At 40.7% G+C, this 27,672-nt stretch overlaps 1 protein-coding gene across 1 annotated transcript in view; it reads left to right on the top strand.

Annotated features, from left to right (window-relative positions):
* The window catches only part of LOC141103000 (D-threitol dehydrogenase-like), a 148,447-nt gene that overhangs the window by 71,311 nt on the left and 49,464 nt on the right, over window positions 1–27,672 (top strand). Inside the window, exons 6-7 of the mRNA XM_073592091.1 lie at window positions 4,907–5,115; window positions 22,391–22,463. Of these exons, the coding sequence (XP_073448192.1) occupies window positions 4,907–5,115; window positions 22,391–22,463 (282 nt within the window). The remainder of the gene's footprint in view (window positions 1–4,906; window positions 5,116–22,390; window positions 22,464–27,672) is intronic.

Raw genomic sequence — 27,672 nt, 5'->3', positions numbered from 1 at the left:
GTTGGTGGTGTCCTTGGAAGGAAAAAATGTCCATGCGTCAGTGGTGTCACTGAAAGGAAAAAATTTATCTGTGTTGGGGGCATCATTGAAAGTCAAAAAAATATTTCCGCATCGGTAGTGTCACTGAATGGAAAAAATGCCCCTGCATTGATGGTATTACTGAAAGGAAAAAATATCCCTACGTTGGTGATTTCACTGAAAGGAAAAAACATCCCTGCATCGGTGGTGTCACTGAAAGGGAAAATTGTCCCTGTATCGGTGGGGTCACTGGAAAGAAAAAATTGTCTCTGCATCGGTGGTGTCATTGAAAAGAAAAAATGTCCCTGTATTGGTGGTGTCCCTGGAAGGAAAAAATGTCCATGCGTCAGTGGTGTCACTGAAAGGAAAAAAATGTATCTGTGTTGGTGGCATCATTGAAAGTCCAAAAAATATCCCTGCATTGGTAAGGTCACCAAAAAGGAAAGAATTCCCCACTTCCCCGCTGAAAGGAAAAAATGTCCATGCCTCAGTGGTGTCACTGGAAGGAAAAAAAATAATCTGTGTGGGTGTCATCATTGAAAGTGGAAAAAAATGTCCCTGCATCGGTGGTGTCACTGAAAGGGAAAATTATCCCTGTACCGGTGGGGTCACTGGAAAGAAAAAAATGTCTCTACAACGTTGGTGTCATTGAAAAGAAAAAATGTCCCTGTGTTGGTGGTGTCCCTGGAAGGAAAAAATGTCCATCCATCGGTGGTGACACTGTAGGGAAAAAATGTATCTGTGTTAGTGGCATCATCGAAAGTGGAAACAAATGCCCCTGCATTGATGGTATTACTGAAAGGAAAAAATATTGCTAAGTTGGTGATTTCACTGAAAGGAAAAATTGTCCCAGTACCGGTGGGGTCACTGGAAAAAAAAAAAAAGTCTCTGCATTGGTGGTGTCATTAAACATAAAAAATGCCCCTGTGTTGCTGGTGACCCTGAAAGGAAAAAATGTCCCTGTGTTGCTGGTGTCACTGAAAGGAAAAAATATATCTGTCTTGGTGGCATCGTTGAAAGTAAAAAAAATATCCCCGCATTGGTGATGTCACAGTAAAAGAAATAATTCCCCACTTCACTGCTGAAAGCAAAAAATGTCCATGCGTTAGTGGTGTCACTGAAAGGAAAAATGTATCTATGTTGGTGGCATCATTGAAAGTGTAAAAAAAAGGTCCCTGCATTGGTGGTGTCACTCAAAGGAAATAATGTCCCTGTATTGATGATGTCACTGAAAGGTAAAACTGTCCTTGTGTCGGTGGTGTCACTGAAAGAAATATTTGTTCCTGCATCTGTGTTGTACCTGGAAGGAAAAATGTCCCTGCATCAGTGCCTCAACACTATGTCTAGGGCATGAACCCTTTCTGACCCCGCCCTGGCCCACCATGTCCCGGCCCTTACCATCAATGACCCAAACGTTATATACAGTACACAGCCCAAATACATACGTGAAAACTAGATTATTTGCTAAATGAGTTGCAATTTAGTTGAGCTAGTTGAGCGATATTGGACCAGTTCCCATATGAGCTCCCTATGCTTGCAGCTCGCAGAAAGTTACATAAGCTACTTTTGATGCAGAATGAGGAGTTTTGGCCACACTGACTTCAATTGAAGTAACTAAAAAAAAAAAAAAAGTCCCCAAAACACCCAGATACAAGCAATTCTCATGTCCAAACATTCAACTCCTCTTCCTAATACTATAACTAGCTTTCCATTGGCTATAACAAAAACGCTAAAGCTTAACTATACCCAAATATGCATAAAAAATGCACAGAAAAAAGCTCCAAAGATGCCTGTAAACACTGAGGTGTGAATGCAACCTTAAGCCTCGTACACACGATCGGACTTTCCGACGGGAAATATTCGATGACAGGCTGTTGGCGGTAAATCCGATCGTCTGTACGCTCCATCGGACAATTGTTGTCGGCTTTTCCGTGGACAAATGTTGGATGGCATGTTTTCAAATTTTCCGCAGAGAAATGAGTGTTGTCGGATTTTCCGTTCGTGTGTACACAAGTCCGTCGGACAAAAGTCCAAAGTACAAACACACATGCTCGGAGGCAAGGACGAGCCAGAAGCGGTCGGTCTTGTAAACTAGCGTTCGTAATGGAGAATTAACATTCGTTGTGCGGAAAATTATGAAATCTCCAAATGCAGCGCACAATTCTCTTCTTCTTTAATGGGATAATAATGAAGCTGCTTTGCTGGTGATAATGATGGAGTTATTGCAAATTAATTTTCAAAGGCTTTTCTTTTTCTAGTGATATCAAGAATAATATTATTATACTTTTTTTTTTTTTTTTTTTTTGGGCAAGATACCACAACACCATTATCCCGTAGTTTTTAAGATCAAAGATACAACTATGTTGGTGTTCCTTGTCCATTTTACATTATATTTTTTTATATGTATCTGCCGACTCCCAAACTGTTATTTGAAGTAAAACACATAGCCAAGTATTATTCTACACAATTTTTTTTATTGTGCATTAAAAAAAGAAAACAAATAAAATTAGACATGCTATCTGCCAATAGAACTTAACCAAAAAGTGCATTCTATGCATCCAAAAATAAAGAAAATATACCAAATCAAATCATTATTATTCAACCATGTTATTTCCTCCAATTCCACAACATGGCTGGTTGACAAACGGCCGTTCAGAAACAAACTGAAAAGCGCGAAATGAAAAGCGCGAATCAACACTCACCAGACTTCTACTAACACAAAATTAGCAGAAGGAGCCCAAAGGGTGGCGCTAAAGAGCTGAAAAACCATGTAGTACGTCACTGCGTTTGTGTTTGTTGGCCAAGAATTGTGTGCCGTGTGTATGCAAGACAAGTTTGGGCCAACGCCCTTCAGACAAAAGTCCATGGTTTTGTTGGCCAACAATCTGATCGTGTGTAGGGCTTTAGGCTGGGTTCACACTTGTGTGATGCGGAAATCAGCGCAATTCCAGTGCCGATTTCCGCACCGCATCCCCCCCACAGGCCCTCTGCAAACCGCTGCGGGTTAATGACACCCTTGGATTGGTTTGCAGATTGCAGTGCGAACTGTGAAATGGTACAGGAATCGGATCGCAGGGGTGTGAACAGTGCAGATCAAAAAAAGGGTCCTGCACCACTGAATGCGATGCAAATTCAGCTATACAAACTGTACGGCTGAATTCGCATTGCACAGACATCACATGTGATCTACACAGCAGTGCGGTGCAAATCACATATGATGTCTGTGATCGCACCAGTGTGAACCCAGCCTTTATGTTTATCATAACACTCCTGCCTGTACTGTACTGACAGATCTCATTATCAGTTACAAACTAGAATTTAAACACTGCCCTAACAAAGTGTTAAAGTGACACTAAACAATATCATTATTTCCTGAAAGTAATCCAAACACATAAACTACTTAATGGCCCTGTAATCTATTTTTCATCTTCCATGAGCTCCCAAATCTCTCCTTTTCCGCCTTGATTTGCTGATTGTTATTTGTGTTTATGCACACTGCTCATAGTCCATCGTCCACAGCCCATCTCCTTCCGGACCGCCCACCGCATTTATACTGCGGCAGGGTGGCCCGGCTACGCAAAATCATGTACCTGTAATTGATTTTGTGCACGTGGTATAGGGGGTGCGCGCACCCTGCCGGAGCGCCGCTACCGCTGTCATTGGACACAGCAGGAGCCAATCAGCTAAGCTGAAACACGATCTCTCTTATTCCTCCAGTGTAACAGACCCCCACATAGTTAGTAAGCACCTCCCAGGCACACACTTAACCCTTCGATCACCCCTGGTGCTAACCCCTTCCCTGCCAGTGTCATTCATACAGTGACAGTGCATTTTTTTTTAGCACTGATCACAGTATTGGTGTCACTGGCCCCCAAAAAGTGTCCAATTTGTCCGCTGCAATGTCACAGTCCCGCTAAAAATCGCTGCCATTACTAGTAACAATAAAAATGCCCTAAAAATATCCCATTGTTTGTAGACACTATAACTTTTGCACAAACCCATCAATGTACGCTTATTGGGATTTTTTTTTACCAAAAATATGTAGCAGAATACATATTGGCCTAAACTGATGAAGAAATTAGAATTTTTACATTTTTTTTATTGGGAATGTTTTATAGCAGAAAGTAAAAAATATTGTTTTTTATTCAAAATCGTCAGTCTTTTTTTGTTTATAGTGCAAAAAATAAAAAACGCAGACATGATCAAATACCACCAAAAGAAAGCTCTATTTGTGGGGAAAAAAAGGACATCAATTTTATTTGGGTCGCACAACCACGCAATTATCAGTTAAAGCGATGCAGTGCCGTATCACAAAAAATAGTCTGGTCAGGAAGGGGGTAAAAGTGGTTAAAAGCTAGAAGGTGACATTCTGCATTGTATGTTAATGAGGGAGGATAGATTGAGTTTTCTGTCATTTCAAATTGTTCAGAGTAGCTCTCAGCCTCCTGAGGCCTGCTCTGAAAATGCCTAGAATGCTAAGAATTATTATTTTTAATAATGATGTATGAATGGGACACATAACAAGCATACAGAGGGATGTGACTGCAAAAGTGAAAATGCACTTTAAAAATACAGGACTTGTGCACTCTCTTAAATTAGCACTAGGTGGCGACATCCACCAATAAACGAAGAGCATCATTTATTGAAGTTCAGTTAAGAAAAAAAAAAATAAATTAAAAAAAAAAAAATAAAAAAATATATATATATATATATAAATATAATCTGCTACTTAGTATGTTGATTACGGACACATTGTAGCGATTGATTCCAATATTAAAGTAATTGCCCGCATATTTATAAATGTCTGTCATTAATTACCTGTCCATTTAAAATACAGAAAAATAAAAAACCCAACTCAGCTAATTTTACTGGTGAAATTATTTCGCAGGCATAAATTCCGTTGCCATGGCAGCCGATATTAGCAAAGAAGAAGATGTGAAAAGAGTGGTGGACGCGATTGTGGCTAATTGGGGGAGAATTGACATTGCGTGTAATAACGCGGGAATTAACATGAATTCGGCGAGCGAAGATACCACCCTGGAGGAATGGGACAAAACGTTTAACGTGAACCTACGTGGCCTCTTCATATGTTGTCAGGTGTGTTCTCTGGAGCTTATTAAGACATGTTATAGCAGAACTGAGAGGTCCAATTAGAAGGTTTCCGGAGGGTGGTGAAGTCAAATATGATTGGGGGATTACTTTTATTTTGTATAATTAGTTTTATCTTTTTTTTTTTTTTTTTTTTTGTTCTTTATTTTTTTTGTTGCCCAATAAAACAAATCTGGCAACCGTTCAGATCAATTTATAACTAGCAAATGGAAAAGGTCCATATATAGGAAATGCAACCCCACCAAAAAAATAGAAACTTTTCCAGAACATTCTCTAGTTAGTCAGGGCACAAAAGACTATTTAACTATTTCAGCATTTTAGGGTAAAAATGAAGGTGTCTCTTTCAGGCTTTTACAAATATATGTAAATCCATACTGCCGCATAAAGTCACCTAACTAAAGTTCCTTACGCCAAACAAGCTATTCTAAACAAGGGTTCAGTGCAGAGGTTTAACTAGAACCTTCAGGGCCCCGAAACCATGAAGGGCCGTCCTGACCGCCGGGGCCCTTTCCATCGGTCCTGGGGTCCTTTCCTCTTGTCCTGGGGCCCTTCCCTCCGAGCCTGGGGACCTTTACCTCTGAGCCTGGGGCCCTTCCCACCAGCCTGGGGCCCTTCCCACTGATCCCGGGGCCCTTTACTCCTATCGTGGGGCCCTTTATAAGCCCCTGCTCACACTGCGACACATAAAGTCACGTGACAAGTCAAAACACACATTCATTTCAATGGGTGCCACCTTATTCAATGTGACTCAAGTCACAGCGACAAAAAATAAGCTTCCTGCACTACTTTACTGCGACTGCGTACGATTGGAGTGCCATAGACTGCAATGTCAAATCACAAAAGTCGCAAGCAAGTCGCATGGAAACCACAAGCAAGTCTCACCAATGTGGGTCACGACAGTGTGAACTGAGCCGGAACCTTTCACTTGCATACCGCCCAACTTTTTGAGATAGGAAAAAGGGACACCTATTAGCAAAAGTATGCAGGCATAAGACACACCTCCTGCCACGCCCCCTTAAAGGAGAATTATATTTAAAAAAAATGATTGGTTAAACCCACCAGTGTTTTTTATTTTACCACTATTATTCTTTGATACTGACTCTTGAAATTTACAAATGCAGCAATTTAGAAATTGGATGAAAGGTTTAGCACCGGAAATACTTTTTGATAGATAAGTAGGGCATTTTATATACAACTATACAGACCAGACCAAAATGAGGGACAAATGAGGAGGAAAGAGCAACAGAGGGACTTTGTTCTAAATCAGAAACAGTTGGGAGCTATGCACATGTTCTGCAGAGAGCCCCCTAGTTGATGTTTTGCCCCACCCCCACCCCCACTGTGGCGAAACACTATGGTCCAGCCGCAAGTACAGCTTCTCGACCCTGGTAGTTCAACTACTGGTTCAGTGGAACACTAGGGTTCCTCCAGAAGTTGTTAGGGGTTCCTTGAGCTGTGACTAATTGACTTCCCATTTGATGACACCTGCATAGTTCCAGGACCAATGATCTTATTAGCTATCTGTAATTGTGGCATTCTGACCAGCACTGTAAGGGTTTATTCTTCCTACTGACCACCAATGTAAAAGGTATTTTACCATAGCCCCCAATAGAATTGATTTCAGTAGAGCTTCCCTGAGACTTTGGCTTTGTTTTAGGGATTCCTCTGGGGTGAGAAGAGTGAGAAATGTTGCTCTAAACGATCTGAGTTTCAAACCTGGGGCATATCTATAGCAATAAATACATTGAATTCAGGTATGTTTTGGAGGTAGCCCCTTAAAGAAAACTGAATTCTGGAAGCTATCACAAAAGGCAAAGAACTACTCACCAGCATTGCCTGTGGTCTCCCTCCAAGTTGCATGTTCCCCATTACAGACTTCCCATGCCTTGTTCTGCACTGTGTCTATATGGAGGCGGCCATCTTGGAAGAGGCAGGGCTTACCTTCCTCATGTCAGAGCCTCCAGCAAGGAAAATAGTAAACAGTACAGCAGTGACATCACCCAATCTTGTAAAATTATCAGTCAGAGGCAGCACTGCCTTAGATCTCACACTGCAGATATATAGCTATGAGGCTGTAAACACGGGAGTGCCTAGGCACACTCATGTACCATGAAGTGCTCTGCTACTTTTTAGGAGGAGGAGTTCAGAAGGCACTTTTTTTTAGGGTACTGCTTCGGCACAGTTAACATTTGTAAATGTTTTCTATAACATAGAAAAACATCAGATTTTGAGTTTGCTTTCAATTTTAGTTAGGACTTGCCCATTGAAAGCTGAAGACCCCAGTATGTACCTACACCAAATTTAACAAAGCAAACATGGTGATCACTCAGAAAGTAAAGGAGCACATGGGCAAGACCATACACTGAATAATACAAAAGATCCCAGCATGCTCTATTTTCACTTTATTGTAGGAGTCCTAAGGAGCATGTACCTACCTTATCTATGCTCTCTGGTCACCTGATTCACCATCAGAGCTTAGAGAGGTACTGGGAAACATGAGATGCTCCTCCTTGTCCCATCATTGGCCAACCGGCAGGCCTGAGCGATGCCACATGGAAGACCGAGTATAAACCTATATTAACACAAGTCAAAATCTGCTGTTGCTTCTGTGGCACAGGAAGTGAAAGGAAACCTCCCCAATGGTACAAAGACACCTAAAAAATAAACTAATATAGGTTTTATATTTTCCGTCCAAAACAGGAAAGAAATGTTTTGGCTCTACATACATGTTTTAAAATGACAATAGGTCCAATTTAAGGCAGCCCTTGTAGTGCAATGCAATTTCAACACATTCTGAGTGGGCCCCCTATATAAACTTCTCATATACCTGTAGAGTACATTTTTATACCTACTTTACCTCCGTCTTCTGCATTGCTGGGCACCATCCTTCCAGGAAGGTTCCTGTGGAATGCAGAGCAGGTAAAATCTCTCCAGGAGATGCTCCTATGCCCATAATGTCATCGGGTGGATGACATTATCCGTATAAAACTCACCTCTTGACCACTGTATGCTAACCTCTCCAGCTATCCCCCACCACCCCTTCCTCTTTAAAACTCAACAAACTACCCCGTCCTGGATTCTGGCAGATCTTAGCGAGAGTGGCGCCCTCACAAACTCCCTCATGTGACTGTGCTCCAGCCTAGAGTGAATGGGTTAAGACTGAGCATCATGGGGGGGGGGGGTTAGGGTTGCCACCCAGCTGGTATTTTACCTGAGGAGCACCAGAGAGGGGGGTATTAAGTGACCCCTAAGTGGGCTTTACACTAGCTTTGTTCTGAATGTCCGAGGTAATAGGGTCTCCTTAGTTTGTTAGCGATTAAATGAGATTTAAGTTATAAGGGTTTAGATCTACTTTAATTAGTGTACTTGTTCCATTTTTAGACATTGGCCTGATGATATATATTCTACTCAATTAAATTCCAAATATAGGACATTCGTTTCTGGCACTTGAAACATACACTTTCACAAAAGTATAATATTTAATATTTTGTGAATGTTATACAATTATTATTATTATTATTATTTTTATTTTCTATAAAAATACTAAAAGAAAGCAAATATATAAAATTTAACATGCTAAACATATAATAATAATAATATAAAGAAGAAATACATAGTTGTTGTTGTTATTATTATTGTAATTATTATTATTTTAACATGTTATGCAAATACTACTACTACTACTACTACTAATAATAATAATGATGATTTATTTATTTCAGGTACTTATATAGCACCATCAATTTACGCAGCGCTTTACATATATATAAGGAGCTTACAACCTAAGATCCCTAACACATTCATACATACTAGGGCCAATTTAAACAGGATCCGATTAACCTACCAGCATGTGCCAGATTGTGGGAGGAAACCAGAGTACCCGGAGGAAACCCACGTAGGCACACGGAGTACATGCAAACTCCAGGCAGATGGTGTCATGGTCGTGATTCGAACCAGCGATGATTATTATTTTCATGCAAAAATACTAAAAGCAAATATATACTATTTTATTAGGTTGTGCAAATAATAATAATAAATATTATTATTATTTGAACAACATGTTAAAATAGTATATATTTGCTTTTAGTATTTTTTATGAAATGAATAAAAATTATAATAATAATAATTTATTATTATTATTATTATTATTATTATTATTATTATTTGTACAACATATATAATATTATATATTTGCTTTTAGTTTGTTTGTATGAAAACAATAATAATAATAATAATTATTATTATTATAATAAATTTCATAAAAAAATACTAAAAGCACATTTAACAAAAAGGAAGTATATAAACCACCTAATTAAAAAAATATGCAAACGTGAATGCATTGTAATCATAGCCTCCATTTTCCAGTTGATACGTAATACCAAGCCAGTCTATAAGTCTACGCGTTTCATGGAAAACAGGTCCACGTCTTCAGGACCTGACAGTGTACTGGCACCCGCACTGGGTAATTTTTAAGAAAATGGTGACTTTTACACTTGACAAGCACAGCAAGCAAAGCCAGAGATTAAGTGAACTGTCTCCCATCTGATCAAACAACCAAACAGACCTATGAATGTTCCCAAAGTCCTGTATACAGAAACTGTGCCACAGGGATCTAAAACCATGGGCCAAATCCCATGCAGCATGGCCAAACACGTGGCGATGTGGATCAGCTCCCTCCGCGGGAAGGAATATTCTACATTTAACGAGCCGCAAAGGATTCTGGGAATGGCACTTGTCACAACTGAGGCTTGACAACAGTTCCTAATGCAGTGAGAAATACTAGTTTGTTTTCTTCAAGCATCCACTGCTGGGCATAACTGGCACGAAGAATAATGAATAATTTGCTAAGAGGCTTCAGTTAATTAATGCGGTACTGATAACTGAACCCTTAAGTGTTATAGGGTGGGGTCCACTTTGAAAAAGCCACACATCTGAAGTATTAATGGTCTAATTCATTGCCTCTCCAACGCTAAGTAAATTAATACTTTAACTACACTTTGAAGTGTGGCCTTTCTGTGCCGTTGCCTAATCATTAATTAGGATTAACAACTGAAACTGCTAATTAATTTGAAGATTTCGTTTTTTTTTTCCTCTTTCATTGATAAATATATAGTGCAGGATTGGCTGCCACTGATTTCAAAGGAATATGTGAGGTTCTCATAAGGCTAAATTGCAATTAACAGTTGCTGCTGTTCATTTATTTTTAGAAGGGAACTCCAAAAAAAAAAAAAAAAAAAAGAGATTTCAGATTACACACTGCCAACATCTTCTGGTTTGGCGGCAGGACCAAACCTTGCTTTGGCCGGCGATCACCATCTTGGAGTAGCCACTTGAGTCTGCAAACACCCCAACCCTGCTGAACAGGAACATCAGGAAGCTGATGTCAGGTCAAGTTCTGATGCAGAAACCGCTTGCATTATAAAATACATTATTTTACCAAAAGTATTGGGACGCCTGCCTTTACACACACATGAACTTTAATGGCATCCCAGTCTTAGTCCGTAGGGTTCAAGATTAAATTGGCCCACCCTTTGCAATTATAACAGCTTCAGGTCTTCTATGTCTATGGGAATGTTTGACCATTCTTCCAGAAGTGCATTTGTGAGGTCAGGCACTGATGTTGGACGAGAAGGCATGGCTCACAGTCCCTCTAATTCATCCCAAAGGTGTTCTATCGGGTTGAGGTCAGGACTCTGTGCAGGCCAGTCAAGTTCCTCCACCTCAGACAATCCATGTCTTTATGGACCTTGCTTTGTGCACTGGTCCAAATAATTTGGTAGAAGGAGATTACTGTGTAAGGTTGTTTTTCAGGGGTTGGGCTTGGCCCCTTAGTTCCAGTGAAGGGAACTTCTTAAGGCGTCAGCATACCAAGACATTTTGGACAATTTTATTCTCCCAACTTTGTGGGAACAGTTTGGGGATGGCCCCTACCTGTTCCAACATGACTGCACACCAGTGCACAAAGCAAGGTCCATAAAGACATGGAAGAGTTTGGGTGGAGGAATGTGATTTGGGCCCATCAGTGACACCAAACAGTGCCCATCAGTGATGCCAATTTGTGCCCTTCAGTGGGGCCATTCTGTGCCCACCAGTGATGCAAGTCAGTGCTGCCTTTCAGTGCCCATCAATGCCTACTCATCAGTGCCGCCCATCAGTGCCCATTTGTGCCACCCATCAGTGGCACCTGTTCATGCCACCTGTCATTGCCCATAAATGCTGCCTATCAGTGCCCGTCGGTGCCACCTATCAGTGCCCATCAGTGCTGCATATCAGCACCGCCTGTCAGTGCCCATTAGTGCTGCATGTTAGTGCCTCCTCATCAGTGTCACCTCATTAGTGCCCATCAGTGCCCATCAGTAAAGGAGAAAAATTACATACAAAATTTTCTGACAGAAACTAGGAAAAACTTTTTTTTTTCAAGATTTTCAGTCTTTTTTAGTTTTTTTTGCAAACAATTAAAAACAGTTATTAAAGTGGTTGTTAACCCACTTACATGCTGCCATCCTCTCTTCAGCATTATACTAATTGTCCCTGTGCCTGTGTTCTGTAAAGAAAATGCAGGATTGCACCTGTATGAGCTCCGTTCCCGGCGCTCAGCTGATGTCTCTCCTGCCTTGTCTCTCCGACACACAGCTGCAGTGGGCATGGCTGAGCCCTCCCGCTGACGTCAGCTGGGGGGGGGGGGGGGAGCGGAGATACAGAGCTCCGAGCCGCCGACAATCAGCTGAGCGCCGGGAACGGAGCTCATACAGGTATGTACACGATGTCAGGGGCTCAGAAGCCATGATTATTGTGGTCTGTTTGCAGAGGGGAGGGCATAGCTAGGCAGGATCATCCGGTATTTCAGGTGATACGGGGGTCCAAATGACACAGCACAAGCACTGTTCTGTATAACATGCTTTAGGGAACAGGATCTTTAATTTTTTATTTTTTGGGTTAACAAATGCTTTAAATACCACCAAAAGAAAGATCTATTTGTGGGAAAAAACTTTTAAAAAACAATTTGGGTACAGCGTTGCATGACCGCGCAATTGTCATTCAAAGCTTGACAGCGCAGAAAGCTGAAAATTGGCCTGGGCAGGAAGGGGGTGAAAGTACCTAGTAGGCAAGTGGTTAAAGTTCATATGCGTATAAAGGCAGGTGTCCCAATACTTTTGGTAATATAGTGTATATTTAAAGGGTAGCTCCACTTTCGTGGGGAAAAAAATAGAAAATAAAGAAAAAATATATAGCGTATACAATTGTGACACAAGTCATATTGTAATTGAATGTTATGAAAAATTGCCTTTCTTTTTCAATCTGCAGCCGCTGTTATTTTCTGAGAATGCAATACAATATGGCTGCCTGGAGTTGTTCTGACCACCCCCCGAAAACATAATTTCCTGCTTGTGTGATTGGTTCACCAATTTTCCCAGAAGTCTGCCTAAGATACAAGTCAGATTTTAGGCATCCCCTGCAACAAATATTTAATTTTTGGTGAGCTCCTCCCAATAGAAACTCGTCTAAAGGGATGCAGGCCCAGCAGATTCCCTCATTAGTGCTCTGCAGCTACACAGCTAACTGATAATTATGAAACCACTCCCATTAGGCCCAGAGGAATCTGCAACAAAGTTTGTTATAATTCTTGCAATGTACATCAATCACCCAGAGGGGAATTTTTTTTTCTCAGCAAAAGTGGAGTTAGACTTTAACCGCTTGCCGACTGCCCACCGTCGATTGATGGCGGCAGAATGGCACTCCCGCGCGAGTATAGGCCCTAAGGAGCCAATGCACGTGCCCGGCAGCCGTGATGGCCGCCAGGCATCCGCGATCGCTCCTGCAAGAGTGAGAACAAAGATTTGTGTGTGTAACCACACAAATCCATGTTCTGTCAGGGGTGAGGAGACAGATCGTGTATTTCCTTGTATATAGGAACAACGATCGGTCTCCTCCCCAAGTCAGTCCCATCCCCCACAGTTAGAACACACACAGAAGGAACACATTTAACCCCTTGATCGCCCCCTAGTGCTAACCCCTTCCCTGCCAGTGACATTTATACAGTAACCAGTTCATTTTTATAGCACTGATCGCTGTATAAATGTCAATGGTCCCAAAAATGTGTCAAAAGTGTCCGATCTGTCCGCCGCAATGTCGCAGTCACAGTAAAAATCGCAGATCGCCGCCATTACTAGTAAAAAAAAATATAAAAATGCCATAAATCTATCCCCTATTTTGTAGATGCAGAAACTTTTGTGCAAACCAATTAATATACGCTTATTGCGATTTTTGTTACCAAAAATATGTAGAAGAATACATATTGGCCTAAACTGAAGAAATTTGTTTTTGTTTTTTTTCATTTTTGGATATTTATTATAGCAAAAAGTAAAACATATTGTGTTTGTTTCAAAATTGTCGCTCTTCTTTTGTTTATAGCTCAAAAAATAAAAACCGCAGAGGTGATCAAATACCACCAAAAGAAAGCTCTATTTGTGGGGAAATAAGGACATACATTTTTTTTGGGTACAACGTCGCACGACCGCGCAATTGTCAGTTAAAGCGATGCAGTACCGAATCACAAAATAATGGCCTGGTCAGGAAGGAGGTAAATCCTTCCGGGGCTGAAGTGGTTAAGGTTTACAGTGATTTGTGTCTTTTATATCTGCTTATAGTTCAGCTTAAAAAAAAAGTAACTGAATGACATTTAGTTTGGAAAAGAGCCGTGTATCATAAACAACGTTTTAAAATAAAAAAATAATGAAAAATACTTTTTTTTTTATAACATTGAAATGTTTATCTTATGTAAGACTTTAGGGTTTGGATTTACAGTTTAGTTTATGTCTCGTTCCCATCTAGTGACGGCCGAACGTCACAGTTTTAGCACATTTTTAAATGCTCTTTTGTTCTGTGTCTTTATGTGCAGGGGCACTATTCATTTGAACGGGCTCCTCCCTGCTCCAAAAATGCCCCAAAGTAGCTCCTGTATCTTGGTATGATTTTGTATAGAAGGCTATTATGTGCTTTGTGTCTACAAAATAGGGGATAGATTTATAGCATTTTTATTATTATTTTTTTTTTTTTTACTAGTTATGGCGGACATATCGGACACTTTTGACACTATTTTGAGACTATTGTCATTTATACAGCGATCAGTGCTATAAAAATGCACTGATTACTGTATAAATGTCACTGGCAGGGAAGGGGTTAACACTAGGCAAGCGATCAAGGGGTTAAATGTGTTACCTAGGGAGTGATTCTAACTGTAGGGGGAGGGGACTCACAAGGGGAGGAGACTGATCGGCGTTTCTCTGTACTTGGAGCACACGATCGGTCTCCTCTCACCTGACGGGACTTGGATCTGTGTATTTACACACACAGATCCACGTCCCGGATCTGTTACCGGCAATCGCGGGTGCCGGCGGGCGTTGCATCAGCTCCCGTTTGACGCGGCGGGCGCGAGTGCCCCCCAGACAGCCGAGGATGTCATATAACTCCCGCCCAAAATGGGAGATCTCTCCTGCGGACGTCATATGACTATAGGCCAGTATTGAAGTGGTTAAACAGGTATGGATATTTTTTTGTAATTACATTGGTCCAGCCTGGATCAATGTAAGTATGTCTGTTCCTTACCTGTGGGATAAAAACAAGCAGAAGAGGGCGCCTCCATCTATATCAGGAGTGTCAGACTCAGTTTCATTGCAAGCCGCATCAGCATTATGTTTACCCTCAAAGGGCCGGATGTATCTAAGACTAGATGTTCAGAGCAGCCCCCCTTAAATCAGATGTTAAGAGTCCCCAACCCTCCCTAACATCACAGTTACCTTTTGCTGCTGCTGGGAAGAAACTGGGGGCAGAGCTGGGAAGCGGGAAGTACCGGGTCTGGAGGAGGACCAGAGGAGGGCTGGGGGGGGGGGGGGGGTGTGCTGTGTAGGGTTGCCACCTTTTCTTCAAGTCAAACCCAAACACTTGCACAGCAATTTTTCTATTTTTTTTTATAGTATAAACTATACATATATTTTGCAATTAAATAACATTTCTAATCATATGAAGTTAATCACAAGAGTCCCCCTTTACATCAGAGTCCACAGAGTTTCCCTTTTACATCTGAACTTGCAGAGTTCCCTTTCACTGTAAGGGGGGACTCTGCAGACTCTGATGTAAGGGAGAACTCTGGGGACTCTAACATAAGGGATGCTCTGGGAACCCTGATTCCCAGGGGGAACACTGAGAACTCTGATGTACAGAGAGGACTCCGATGTAAGGGGGAACACTGTGGCCTCTGGTGTAAAGGGGAACTCTGATTTACCTTAGTGTACTCACTCAGAGACAGGAGAGAGAAGGGGGGATGACTTCAGTCACAGACAGGGATGGATGGTGAGCTCACTCACCCCTTGGCAGTCAGCACCTCTCATCCAGACGTATCTGAGGCTACTATTTCTCGCCTCCACTTTCCTTTTCTGAGCCACAGCACCAGGGATTGGAGTGTGGGCAGACACAGAGGAGTAGGGGTGGGTGGAAGAGGTGCAGATCGAGCCCCCTCTCCTCTCCCGTCTGTGTGTGTGTGGGGGGGTAATAGCGCTGGCTTTGGGCTGTGTGTATAACACACACTCTTGGCTTACACATCTGCAGCCAGCAACCCTGCTGGGAAGCCATAGTCCGCTCTAAATAATGTGCCCGGGTGTGAGGTGGTCTGAAACCCAGATGGATGATTCCAAACCCGAACTGTCTGGGTGAATCCCAGACAGGTGGCAACCCTAGTGCTGTGGCTGTCCTCTTCTCTGCTGCCTACTGCTGAGATGGGTGGGGGGGAGCCTCAGAGAAGTGTCAGCATGGAGAAGTGCAGGATCTGGTGGAGGAGTGCTCTTGTCCTGCCGACTGCTAAGACAAGGTGGGGATGGAGACAAAGGGGGTGCTGCAGCTGCAGAAGAGGTGCGAGGGACACATGAAATATCATGGTGGGCCGAATTCAGCCCGCGGGCCTTATGTTTGACACATGTGATTTATATGCAAGCTCTAATAAAAAGTGACATTAAGAATAAAAGTATTGCACTCACAAAATATAGGTAGGTAGTGTAGGTAGGTAGATATCATCCTTAGGATTGTGGTCATCAGAGGAACTGCAGAGATCGGTAGGCAGGCGGCTGGTGTGGGCGGAGTGGTGCTGGACATCCAGCTGCTTCCTATCAGGGAATAGCATTGCACATGGTTACAGGTTGGCCCTATTCAGCTGAATTAGTTGGGATTATTTTTGCAGCACTGCGATGCAAAAACTTAAAACTGCGGCATGTGCGCACCCCATCTGCTGCCGTAGCAGCTTAACCAGTTGCTGACCGCCGCACGCCGATATACGTCAGCACAATGGCAGCGGTGGGCAAATGGGCGTACCTGTACTTCCCCTTTAAGAGCCTGGGATAGCAGGCGCGGCACGCCCGCCGCAGACAGCGTGACTGTGCCCACGGGACCGGCAGACACGATGTCCTCCGGTCTCCCGGAGATCATCTCACGGAGCCTCCGAACGGGGAAGTGCCTATGTAAACAAGGCATTTCCCTGTTCTGGCTTGTGCCATGACAATGATCACTGCTCCCTGTCATCGGGAGCAGTGATCGCTGTCATGTGAGTTGTAGCCCCTCCCCCCCACAGTTAGAATCACTCCCTAGGACACACCTAACCCCTTGACCGCCCCCTAGTGGTTAATCCCTTCACTGCCAGTGTCATTTACACAGTAATCAGTGCATTTTTATAGCACCGATTGCTGTACAAATGACAATGGTCCCAAAATAGCGTAAAAAATTTCCGATGTGTCCGCCATAATGTGGCAGTCCCAATAAAAATCGCAGATCGTTGACATTACTAATAATAAAAAAAATAATAATTAAAATGCCATTTTGTAGACGCTATAACTTTTGCGCAAACCAATCAATATACGCTTATTGCCGTTTTTCTTTTACCCAAAATATGTGGAAGAATACATATCGGCCTAAACTGAGGAAAAAAAAAATCGTTTTTATATATATATATATATATATATATATATATATATATATATATATATTTGGGGGATATTTATTATAGCAAAAAGTAAAAAATATTGCTTTTTTTTCAAAATTGTCGCTTTTTTTTGTTTATAGCACAAAAAATAAAAACCGCAGAGGTGATCAAATACCACCAAAAGAAAGCTCTATTTGTGGGGAAAAAAAGGGTGTCAATTTTGTTTGGGTGCAACGTCACATGACCGCGCAATTGTCAGTTAAAGCGACACAGTGCAGAATCGCAAAAACTAATCTGGTCAGGAAGGGGGTAAAATCTTCCAGGGCTGAAGCGGTTAAAGTGGTATTAAACCAAAAATTAGTGAGACACAACTGGAGGAATGAGAACTGGAGGCACAGCAGACAGCAGCATTGTCAGTCTTGGGGGAGGGTAGTTTATTGTAATTGTACTGTCTGCCCTAATGTTGTAAAGCGCTGCGTAAACTGTCGGCGCTATATAAATCCTATATAATAATAATAATAATAATAATAGATACACTAACAAACTGAAGCCAAACTCCACCTTACACTGTATACTCCATACAGCAAACATCTTCTTTTCCTTATTTGGTAAAGGTTTTGCATGAATAAGTAAAAAAAAATGATTATTGTAATCACCCCTGTCAGTGTTAAATGGTTTGTCTCATCCATGTAAACAAATACATTCTGCTGGAGAGTTTGTGCTGTGAAAAACAACAGACTTGCTGGCTGGATGACCAGATGAAAATAGAAGACAGAAAGCCTAAAAAGGAAACAAATGCAGATACCATATTTAAGAATTGGTAAGCTGCGAAATAATAAAAGGTTGCTTTTGGGTTTAATACTATTTTAAGAGGTTGCTGATGGGGGTGGGAGGGCAGTAAAATGTGTCTCATCCACATGTTTTTATCATTTATCATTTATCAAATTTGATCAAAATACCTCAATTGCTCGTGTCAACAAGGCCTATGGTGCATTTATACATTTTTTGCAAAAGGTGGAACATGACATTCTAGATTGTAAGCTCTAACGAGCAGGGCCCTCTGATTCCTCCTGTATTGATTTGTATTATAAGTGTACTGTCTGCCTTCATGTTGTAAAGCGCTGCGCAAACTGTTGGCGCTATATAAATCCTGTATAATAATAATAATAATTATAGATACTCTAGCACTTTGCCCATTTAGGCTAGAGTGACAGGTTCCCTTTAAAAAAAACAGCCCCTCCTCCCCATTTCTGGTACTTGGCTTCATCCTGGTCCTCGTTGGCTTTGCTTGGGCCATCAGGAAAAAAACACGTGCTTCCTGGTATTGGGAAATATGTTACCTTCTCCCGGGATACAGATTGGCCACAGTTATGTACACTAAAGCTCGGCTTCCACTAGTGCGACTTTTCATGCGACTTGGGACTGAAAAGTCGTACCCCGTGATTTCCAAGGAGTACTGTTCATATCTGTGCAACTTCAAGTTGCAGCGACTTCAAAGTAGTCCCTGTACTACTTTGGTCCCACTTTGATGCAACTTGAAGTCCTAAGACCTCAAGAATACACAGGCATTGCTTCAAGTCGCAGAAAAAAATCGCAGTAAAATCGCGCGACTGTGGGGTTGCAATAGTGGAAACCGAGCCTAACACTATCAGCGAGGGAGGGGAAGAAATCTTTGCCGATGTAATCTTCAACACCATCTGAAATAGAGCTTAAAGCGGAGTTCCAGTTTGGGAAAAAAAAAAATAAAAGTCAGCAGCTACAGTGCCTTGAAAAAGTATTCACACCCCTTGAAATGTTCCACATTTTGTCATATTACAACCAAAAACGTAAATATATTTTATTGGGATTTTATATGATAGGCCAACACAAAGTGGCACATAATTGTGAAGTGGAAGGAAAATGAAAAATGGTTTTCAACATTCTAGACATGTACAGCTTGTTTCGTTTCAAATAAAAATTCGGACGAGTTTTAGTTTTTCGGATATTTGGATATATCCTATTTTCCGAATTACAATAGTACCGTATTAAAACGAATCCGAAATAACGAAAAAAAAACCCATTCGGACGCAATTCTAATTCAAATTGTTGTCAAATTTGAAAAGTTTTCTAATTCAAATAGTTTTCTAAAACGATTTGAAAATGATTCAAATTTTTATTCTATTCAAATTCAAATTGATTTTATTTGAATTTTGGAAAATGGTTATATTATTTCTATTCTATTCTATTGTTTTTTTTTCTATTCTATTCTTTTCTATTCTATTCAAATTTCAGAAGATGGTTATTATATTTCTATTTTATTATATTAGTTTTTTAATTCTATTCTATTCCTGTCTATTCTATTTCATTCTATCCTGTTCTTTCATTTTCTATCCTACTTTGTTCTGTTTTACTCTATTATATTATATTCTTTTATTTTCTGTTATATTCTTTTCAATTCTATTCTATTTTTTTCTATTCTATTCCTTTATTTTTTATTCTATTTTATTCTCTTTGGAAAATAGAAAACTATTCAAATTCTAAAACGATCTGAATTTAAACATTTTTAAAATTGGAAAACTATTCGAAATAGATTCGAAAACTCTTTGAATTGATCCAAACTCGAATTAGAACAATTTGAATCGATTCAAAATCGAATAAACAAAACAAATTCCAAAAACGAATGAAACAAATTTAACTAAACAAATTTATGTAAATAACAAATCGAAATGAAACCAATTTTTCCGTTCTGCACATGCCTAGTCTGATCTATATAGTTGTATATAAAATGCACATTTTTACCTTTCGAAACATGCTTCCCAGTGCTAAACCTTTCATCCAATTTCTAAATTGTTGCATTTGTAAATGTCAAAAACCAATATAAAGGAATAGTTTTCTAAAACGATTCGAAAATGTTTCAAATTTCTATTCTATTCAAATGCAAATAGATTTTATTAGAATTTTTGAAAATGGTTATATTATTTCTATTCTATTCTATTGTTTTTTTAATTCTGTTCTTTTTTATTCTATTCGAACTTCAGAAGCTGGTTATAATATTTCTATTTTATTGTATTCTGTTTTTTTATTCTATTCCTTTCTATCCTATTCCATTCTATTCTGTTCTTTTATTTCATATCCTATTTTGTTCTGTTTTACTCTATTATATTATATTCTTTTATTTTCTGTTATATTCTTTTCAATTCTATTCAATTTTTTTCTATTCTATTTCTTTATTTTCTATTCTCTTTGGAAATTGGAAAACTATTCAAATTCGAAAACGATTTGATTTAGAAAAATTTTAAAATTCAAAAACTATTCGAAATCGATTTGAAAAACTCTTTGAATTGATCCGAATTCGAATTAGAACAATTCAAATCGATGTAAAAACGAATAAACAAAACAAATTCCAAACAAACTAAACAAATTTATGTAAATAACGAATCAAAACAAAACACATTTTTCCGTTCTGCACATGCCTAGTCTGATCTATATAGTTGTATATAGAATGCACATTTTTACCTTTCAAAACATGTTTCCCAGTGCTAAACCTTTCATCCAATTTCTAAAATGTTGCATTTGTAAATGTCAAAAGCCAATATAAAGGAATAGTAGTGGTAAAAAAAAAGCACTTGTGGGTTTAACTATTTTTTTCTTTGTATAATTCTTCTTTAAGGGGGTGTGGCAGGGGGTGTGTTCTATGCCTACATACTTTTGCTTATAGGTGTCCCTTGTTCCCATCTCAAAAGGTTGTTCATGGTAGTGCCTCCTCATCCCTTTAAACCCAGACACATATGAATTACACAGGTTCTGAGGCTAATTTAATGCAAATAAGGCACCAACTGAGTTTAATTACCACCTTAATTAGCCACAGAACCTGTGTAATTAATGTGTTCAGTTTTAAAGGGATGAGGAGGCAACCCTAGTTCATAGGCATTTTTTTCTTTTATCTGGAGGAGGAGAGGAGGGGCTTTCTCAGCCAAGCACACCCTCCTGCCTGCATGCCTGCGCTAAGGGCAGATAGATTCCAGGAAATAAATGTTACATGAGTCATTTATCTGCATCTTAGATAGCCGCAGATAGAAATGCTAGGTGGGTGTTTTTCAAAGTGATTTCTCAATAAATGAAAGCATAGAGACGTGAATAGGTGGATGAATTTGCTTTTAACCACTTCAGCCCCGGAAGATTTAGCTGCTGAATGACTGGGCCATTTTTTGCGATTCGGCACTGCATTGATTTAACTGACAATTGCACAATCGTGCGATGTTGCACCCAAACAAAATTGACGTCCTTTTTTTCCCACAAACAGAGCTTTCTTTTGGTGGTATTTATTCGCCTCTGCGGTTTTTATTATTTGCACTATTAACAAAGAAAGAGCGACAATTTTGAAAAAACACAATATTTTGTACTTTTTGCTATAATAAATATCCACATTTTTTTTTTTTTTAAAAAGACAATTTTTTCTCAGTTTAGGCCAATATGTATTCTTCTACATATTTTTGGTAAAAAAAAAAAAATCGCAATAAGCATATATTGATTGGTTTATGCAAAAGTTACAGCGTCTACAAAATAGGGGATAGATTTAAAGCATTTTTATTATTATTTTTTTTTTTTACTAGTAGTGGCGGTGATCTGCGATTTTTATCAGGACTGCGACATTATGGCGGACACATCGGACACTTTTGACACATTTTCGGGACCATTGGCATTTATACAGCGATAAAAATGCATAGATTACTGTAAAAATGTCACTGGCAGGGAAGGGGTTAACACTTGGGGGCGATCAAGGGGTAAACTGTGTTCCCTGCTTTGTGTTTCTAACTGAAGGGGGAGGGGACTGACTAGAGGAAGTGACAGATCGTCGTTCCTAGCTAATAGGAACTCACGATCTGTCTCTCCTCACAGAGCAGAACAGGGATTTGTGTGTTTACACACACACGTCTGTGTTCTGCCTCTCGTGCTCGCGATCGCTCGCGGTCATCGCGACCATTGGCCACGAGAATCGATACCCCCGCCTGCGGCGATGCACGCGTGCGCCTGCTAATCCCGCTCCCACGAGCCGACGTATAGCTATGACGGCTCTCGGGATCACGCCGACCTGCCGCGGTAAAATGACGGCGGCTGGTCGGCAAGCGGTTAATATTAAAAATTTATTAAATAGCATTTTCACTTTGTGGTGCTCAGATATAGTTAAGTTTAACTTTAAATATTGGAATTATCATGTAATTGTTTAAAAAATGAACATACTCTTTTTTTAACATTTTCATTTATGATTATGTGATTGTGAGCGCTCTGCAATCTCACTTTTACGTTTTGCCTCTATAGGCTGCAGGCCGTGTAATGCTGAGTCAAGGCTATGGGAAGATAATTAACACGGCGTCCATGGCAAGTTTAATAGGTGAGTGATGAGAGCTGACAGGTGGGATTTAACATTGGTTGTTTAATTAGTAATCATGCCATCTGATTTAATTAAGAATTCAGAAAGTAGTAAATCACTGACACTTTATATCAGGTCAAAAGATATATTAGCAAACAGTTTGGCCTACTTAACCCGACACTGAGTGACGCACCTGTATGACTGTCAGAAGTGGAAGGCTCTTGTTAATAGTATGACTCATTTACATACATTTACATAAATTAAAGGAGAACTCCAAGAATACAAAAATGTCAGGTTATGTGCACTTTTTTTTTTTGTAAGATGCATCTGTACAGACACATCAGTGATTTTAGTTCACAAATGAGATCTGCAAAGCTGGGGTAAGTCTGAACAGTTCATAGTGTGTTGGAGCTGCAGTGTGTGTAATTGCTAGTTTTGTTGCACAGAATCCATAGAAGGAAAGTACTGTTCAAAAGAGGTTTCATTTCTATCTTTGGGCCTGAAGAATTGAAGCTGAACGCCATGGAGAAACACAAAAAAAAAAATTAACTGTTACGTAGTGTATTTGAATTTGTCTTCATAAGAACTACAGTGGAACCTTGGATTACAAGCATAATCCATTCCAGGAGAATGCTTGTAATCCAAAGCACTTGCATATCAAAGCGAGTTTCCCCATAGAAGTCAATGGAAACTACGATGATTAGTTCCGCAGCGACTTCTGTTGCATGCAATACCGCATGTGGCCAGAGGTAGGGGGGGGCGCCGGAGAGCCTCGGAAATACTCGGGGACAGCTCAGCTGAACTCAGAAAGCCTCAGAAAGCCTCAGAAACACTCAGGAACGGAGTATTTCTGAGTGTTTCTGAGTATTTCCGAACGGTTCTGAACAGCTCCAAGGGTCATCGGCGCCCCCGCACCTCTGACCAAATGCGGTACTGCACACCCCATTAGCTTGAATTCTGCTCCTTTTGCGAGACAACACTCACAAACCCAGTCAGAATTTAAAAAAAAATCTGCTCATCTTTCAAAACATTCGTTAACCACGTTACCCATTAACCAAGGTTCCACTGTACATGTAATCCCCTGTACTGCAGCACTAAAACAGGGCAAGGGTTGGTCACCACTAGAAGCCAATCAGTATCTGCCGCGTGCATCGGGCTTGGCATGGAACATTCTGATAGACTAAGCAGGGTGATGGTAATTTAGCAGTGTGTTTGCTCCTTTATTGTCCAATCATGTACACAGGTGCAGTTTGTACTCCCAACTGCAGGTGGTGTTTGACCAAAGTGGCAAAACAGAAAGGGAAAGAAGTTGAGATGGAACTTGGCTCCTCTATGACTTCCTGCGGTCACAAGGAGACTGGACACTGGCCCCCAATGTGACTCCAATTGCCATCTTGGGTCAGACAGAGTCTGTTTAAGACTCTGGCTCCTGGGTTTGGCACGCTTTATGTGATTGGCTAGCATAGGGACAGGATCCTCTTGTTCCTCTTGTTCACCTTAATTCTATGCATTAAGGTGAAAAACCTCCTGTGCTGCAGTTGCCCCCCAGAGCCCCCCTTTTACTTGCCTCAATGCGGTCTTTCCAGCGACAGGAATGTGCACACTAGCTCCAGCCAGTGTCTCGGGTCCTGATTGGATAGATTGATAGCAGCGCAGCCATTGGCTCCCGCTGCTGTCAATCAAATCCAATGATACGGTAACCGGAGGCGGGGCTGAGTCCTGCTGTCTGTGTCAATAGATGCAGCAACAGGATGCGGGCGCGCGCCCACATGAGTTACCCGAGGGAGAGCGGCTCTCCAATGGGACACTCAAGAAGAGGAGGAGCCAGGAGCGCTGCTGAGGGACCACAGAAGAGGAGGTTCGGGGCCACTCTGCAAAACCAACTACACAGTGGAGGTAAGTATGACATGTTTGTTTATAAAAAAAATAAACAAACCTTTAGTTACCCTTTAAGGGAAAAAAACCTTAAAGTGACACTAAGGGCTCTTTCACACGGGGCGGATCAGTGATGATCCGCCCCGTGAACATCCGCTTGTTCAGCGGGGATCGCTCCGCCGATCCCCGCTGAGCAGGAAGATGACAGGTCCATCGCTGCACACTGTGGACCTGTCAGAGCACCGCTCTCCCCTATGGGGGATCGGATGACGACGGACCGTAGTGTCCGTCGTCACCCGATCTGATCCGAAAGCGGATGGAAAAGTAGGGTATTCCCCGTTACACTTTTTCGGATCGGAGCGGGTCGGATGTCAGCGGACGTTCATCCGCTGACATCCGCTATTCCATAGAGATACATGTATGTCCGTTTTTCATCCGAAAAATGGACATACGGATCGTCCATGTGAAAGAGCCCTAAAGGTTCATGTACATGTTATACTTACCTCCACTGTGCAACTCGTTTTGCACAGAGTGGCCCCAGTCCTCATCTTCTGGGGTCCCTCGGCAGCTCTCTCGGCTCCTCCCCACATCAGATATCCCCCTAGGAGAAGCGCTCTCCCAGGGGAGTTACCTTGCTGGCGCGCTCCTGAGTCCAGCATTCAGCGTCTATAGAGGCCGAATGCAGGACTCGGCCCCGCCCCCCCGGATGCATTAAGGTGAAAAAACATGAACCTTTACAACCCCTTTAAGGCTGTACAACCACTTTAATGCAAATTCTGTTTCTGTAATGTAACTCTGTGTGTTTACTGCCACCTCACCATGCTGCACCTCCTCACAAGCGGATGTGGTACCTGCCCCAGGGTGGGCATACTTGCCCTGTACCTACAACTACTCTCTACTTGAGTACCGGGGCCTCTTTGGGTATTCCTCAACCAGGGTTGCCTGGCTGCAAATAGGGCCCCAACCAGTTCCATGGGGGCCAACTCCATCAACTACCAAGTTTCTGTTCTACATCTCTGCCCAAACTCCTCCTATCTTGCTCAGCACACACTTTTATATCCTAGCAGGGGGTGTCACCTAGTGGCCAAAATGGGAATGGTGCTAACACCCCTTGACAAGCTCCGTCACAAGCCTTATTATTTTTTTTTTAGCAGTGCCTGTTATAATGACTTGGCATTCAGCTGTGACAGGTTGCTTTGGAAGGCTGCTGCAGGTATAGATGATTTTGTCTTCTTACTTGCAGCAGTTTGCTCCCCTTCCCCCTTGGCAGGGTCTCTTTAAAAAAATGATTGACCCCTCAGTCCTCTATGGTCACGTCACATCATGCATCTGCCCATTTTTTCTTGAAACAATCTTTCCCGGCGATGGCTGGGCACACAGACACTGGCACTTTAAGCGAGAATTATGTGCAATATTTGTCTAGTAACTCTGAGCCCGTCTCTCCAGACTGGAATGCCAGTTGTTAAACCTCTTTACGGTCGCCAACAGGTGCCTGAACCAGGGGCTGCTGTATCAGCAGCGAGCGTGCGCCAGCCAATAAACCATCGTAACATATGGTGAAAAGTCCCGACCGCTGAGCTAATCTGGAAGGCAGTTATTTTCTGGTGATCCGAGGACCACGGAACAAAAATTGATCAATTACACAAATTAAGCCGAGCCCTTCAGGAATTTATTTTATTGGTCTGGACATCTGTTTCAGCATTGTCCATATCCAAAAATCAAACAGCGCTCCGGGCTGCCAAGTTAGGGGGAAGAAAATCGAGTAGCAATAAAACGACAACACAAAACCACTAAGTTAATATTACATCCATCTGCTGAATGTTATATAAATATGCAGTCCTTTTTTTATTTTTCCTTGGGAATACCATTTATTTTTACAGTGCCCAGTGTGACATTCTGAGCTGTTCGAAGCCGTTTATTGCGCAGCCACTATAAATGTTTCTTCAGAAATGCATTTATAATTGCCTTACGAGTCCTTGGTTAAGTGTCCTCGCCACCTGTCCTATTTTGTAATTAAAAACAGGATTTTTTTTTTTTCTTTCCTCTTTTAATTTTTTTTTTTTCACCTCCTTTCGATTTTAAATACACGGGACAAAGAATGTAAAATAAGTGGCGGTGACAATATTTTTGCAAAACCGTATGTAAATGATTTAAGATGGAATGGTGGTGAATTTATAAGTGGAAATAATTATGTGGTTTTCAGAGCGGGCGAAATAAAACATTAACTTAAACAGATCGGCTATTGAAACCAGTCGAACTTGTGGTTAAAGGACCTCAATACCCCAAAATAAAAAAAAATAAAAAAAAAAGCACTATGTGGAATGGCTGCTAGTAATTCAAGATAAAATAAATTTAGAATTTTTATCTCCCTGAAATTTCTGTGAAAAGTAAGAGATTTCTGCAATTTTTTTCCATTTTTGGAAATACTTTAGAGTTAATAGGGAAGTTAGCTTTTTAAGGATGCAAAGTACCACGGATGCAAAGGATGCAAAGTACCATGGACTTGTTCATTTAAAAAAAAATGACCCCTCATTTTATGGAAAAAATAGATAGTGAAAAATAACAAAAATAACTACACATACAACAGAAAGAAAGTAAAAAAATACAAAGAACATTAAAAGAAACAAATTAACCACTTGACCTCCTTCGTGACCAGGGCATTTTTTGCTTATTCAGCACTGCGCTACTTTAACTGGCAATTGCGTGGTCATACAACACCGTACACATATGACATTTTTATCATTTTTTTTTCACACAAACGAAGCTTTCATTGGGTGGCGTTTAATCACCACTGGGTTTTTTAATGTTTTTGCTAAATGAATGAAAAAGGCCAAAAATTTGGAAAAAAATGCGCCTTTCTTTGTTTATGTTATAACATTTTGCAAATAAATTATATTTCTTAATGAATTTAATTTATATAGTTTTTTTCACACAAACAGAGCTTTCATTTGGTGGTATTTAATCACCACTGGGTTTTTAAATTTTTTTGATAAAAAAAAATGAAAAAGGCCACAAATTTGGAAAAAAATGCGCCTTTCTTTGTTTATGTTATAACATTTTGCAAATAAATTATATTTCTTCATGAATTAAATTTATATAATTATTTTTCGCACAAATAGAGCTTTCTTTTGGTGGTATTTGATCACCACTGGGTGTTTTATTATTTATTATATAAATGAAAAAAGACCAAAAGTTTTGAAAAAAAAACCCCAATATTTTCTACTTCCTGTTACAAAACATATCCAATAAAAAAAAAAAATCAAAAACCAAATTTCTTCATAAAATTTAGGCCAACATGTATTCTGCTACATGTCTTTGGTTAAAAAAAAAAATCCCAATACGTATATATTAATTG

The sequence above is a fragment of the Aquarana catesbeiana genome, linkage group LG07 (genome assembly GCF_042186555.1).
Source record: "Aquarana catesbeiana isolate 2022-GZ linkage group LG07, ASM4218655v1, whole genome shotgun sequence".
In the NCBI taxonomy this organism is placed as follows: domain Eukaryota; kingdom Metazoa; phylum Chordata; class Amphibia; order Anura; family Ranidae; genus Aquarana; species Aquarana catesbeiana.
This window is presented reverse-complemented; position numbering and strand designations above follow the sequence as displayed.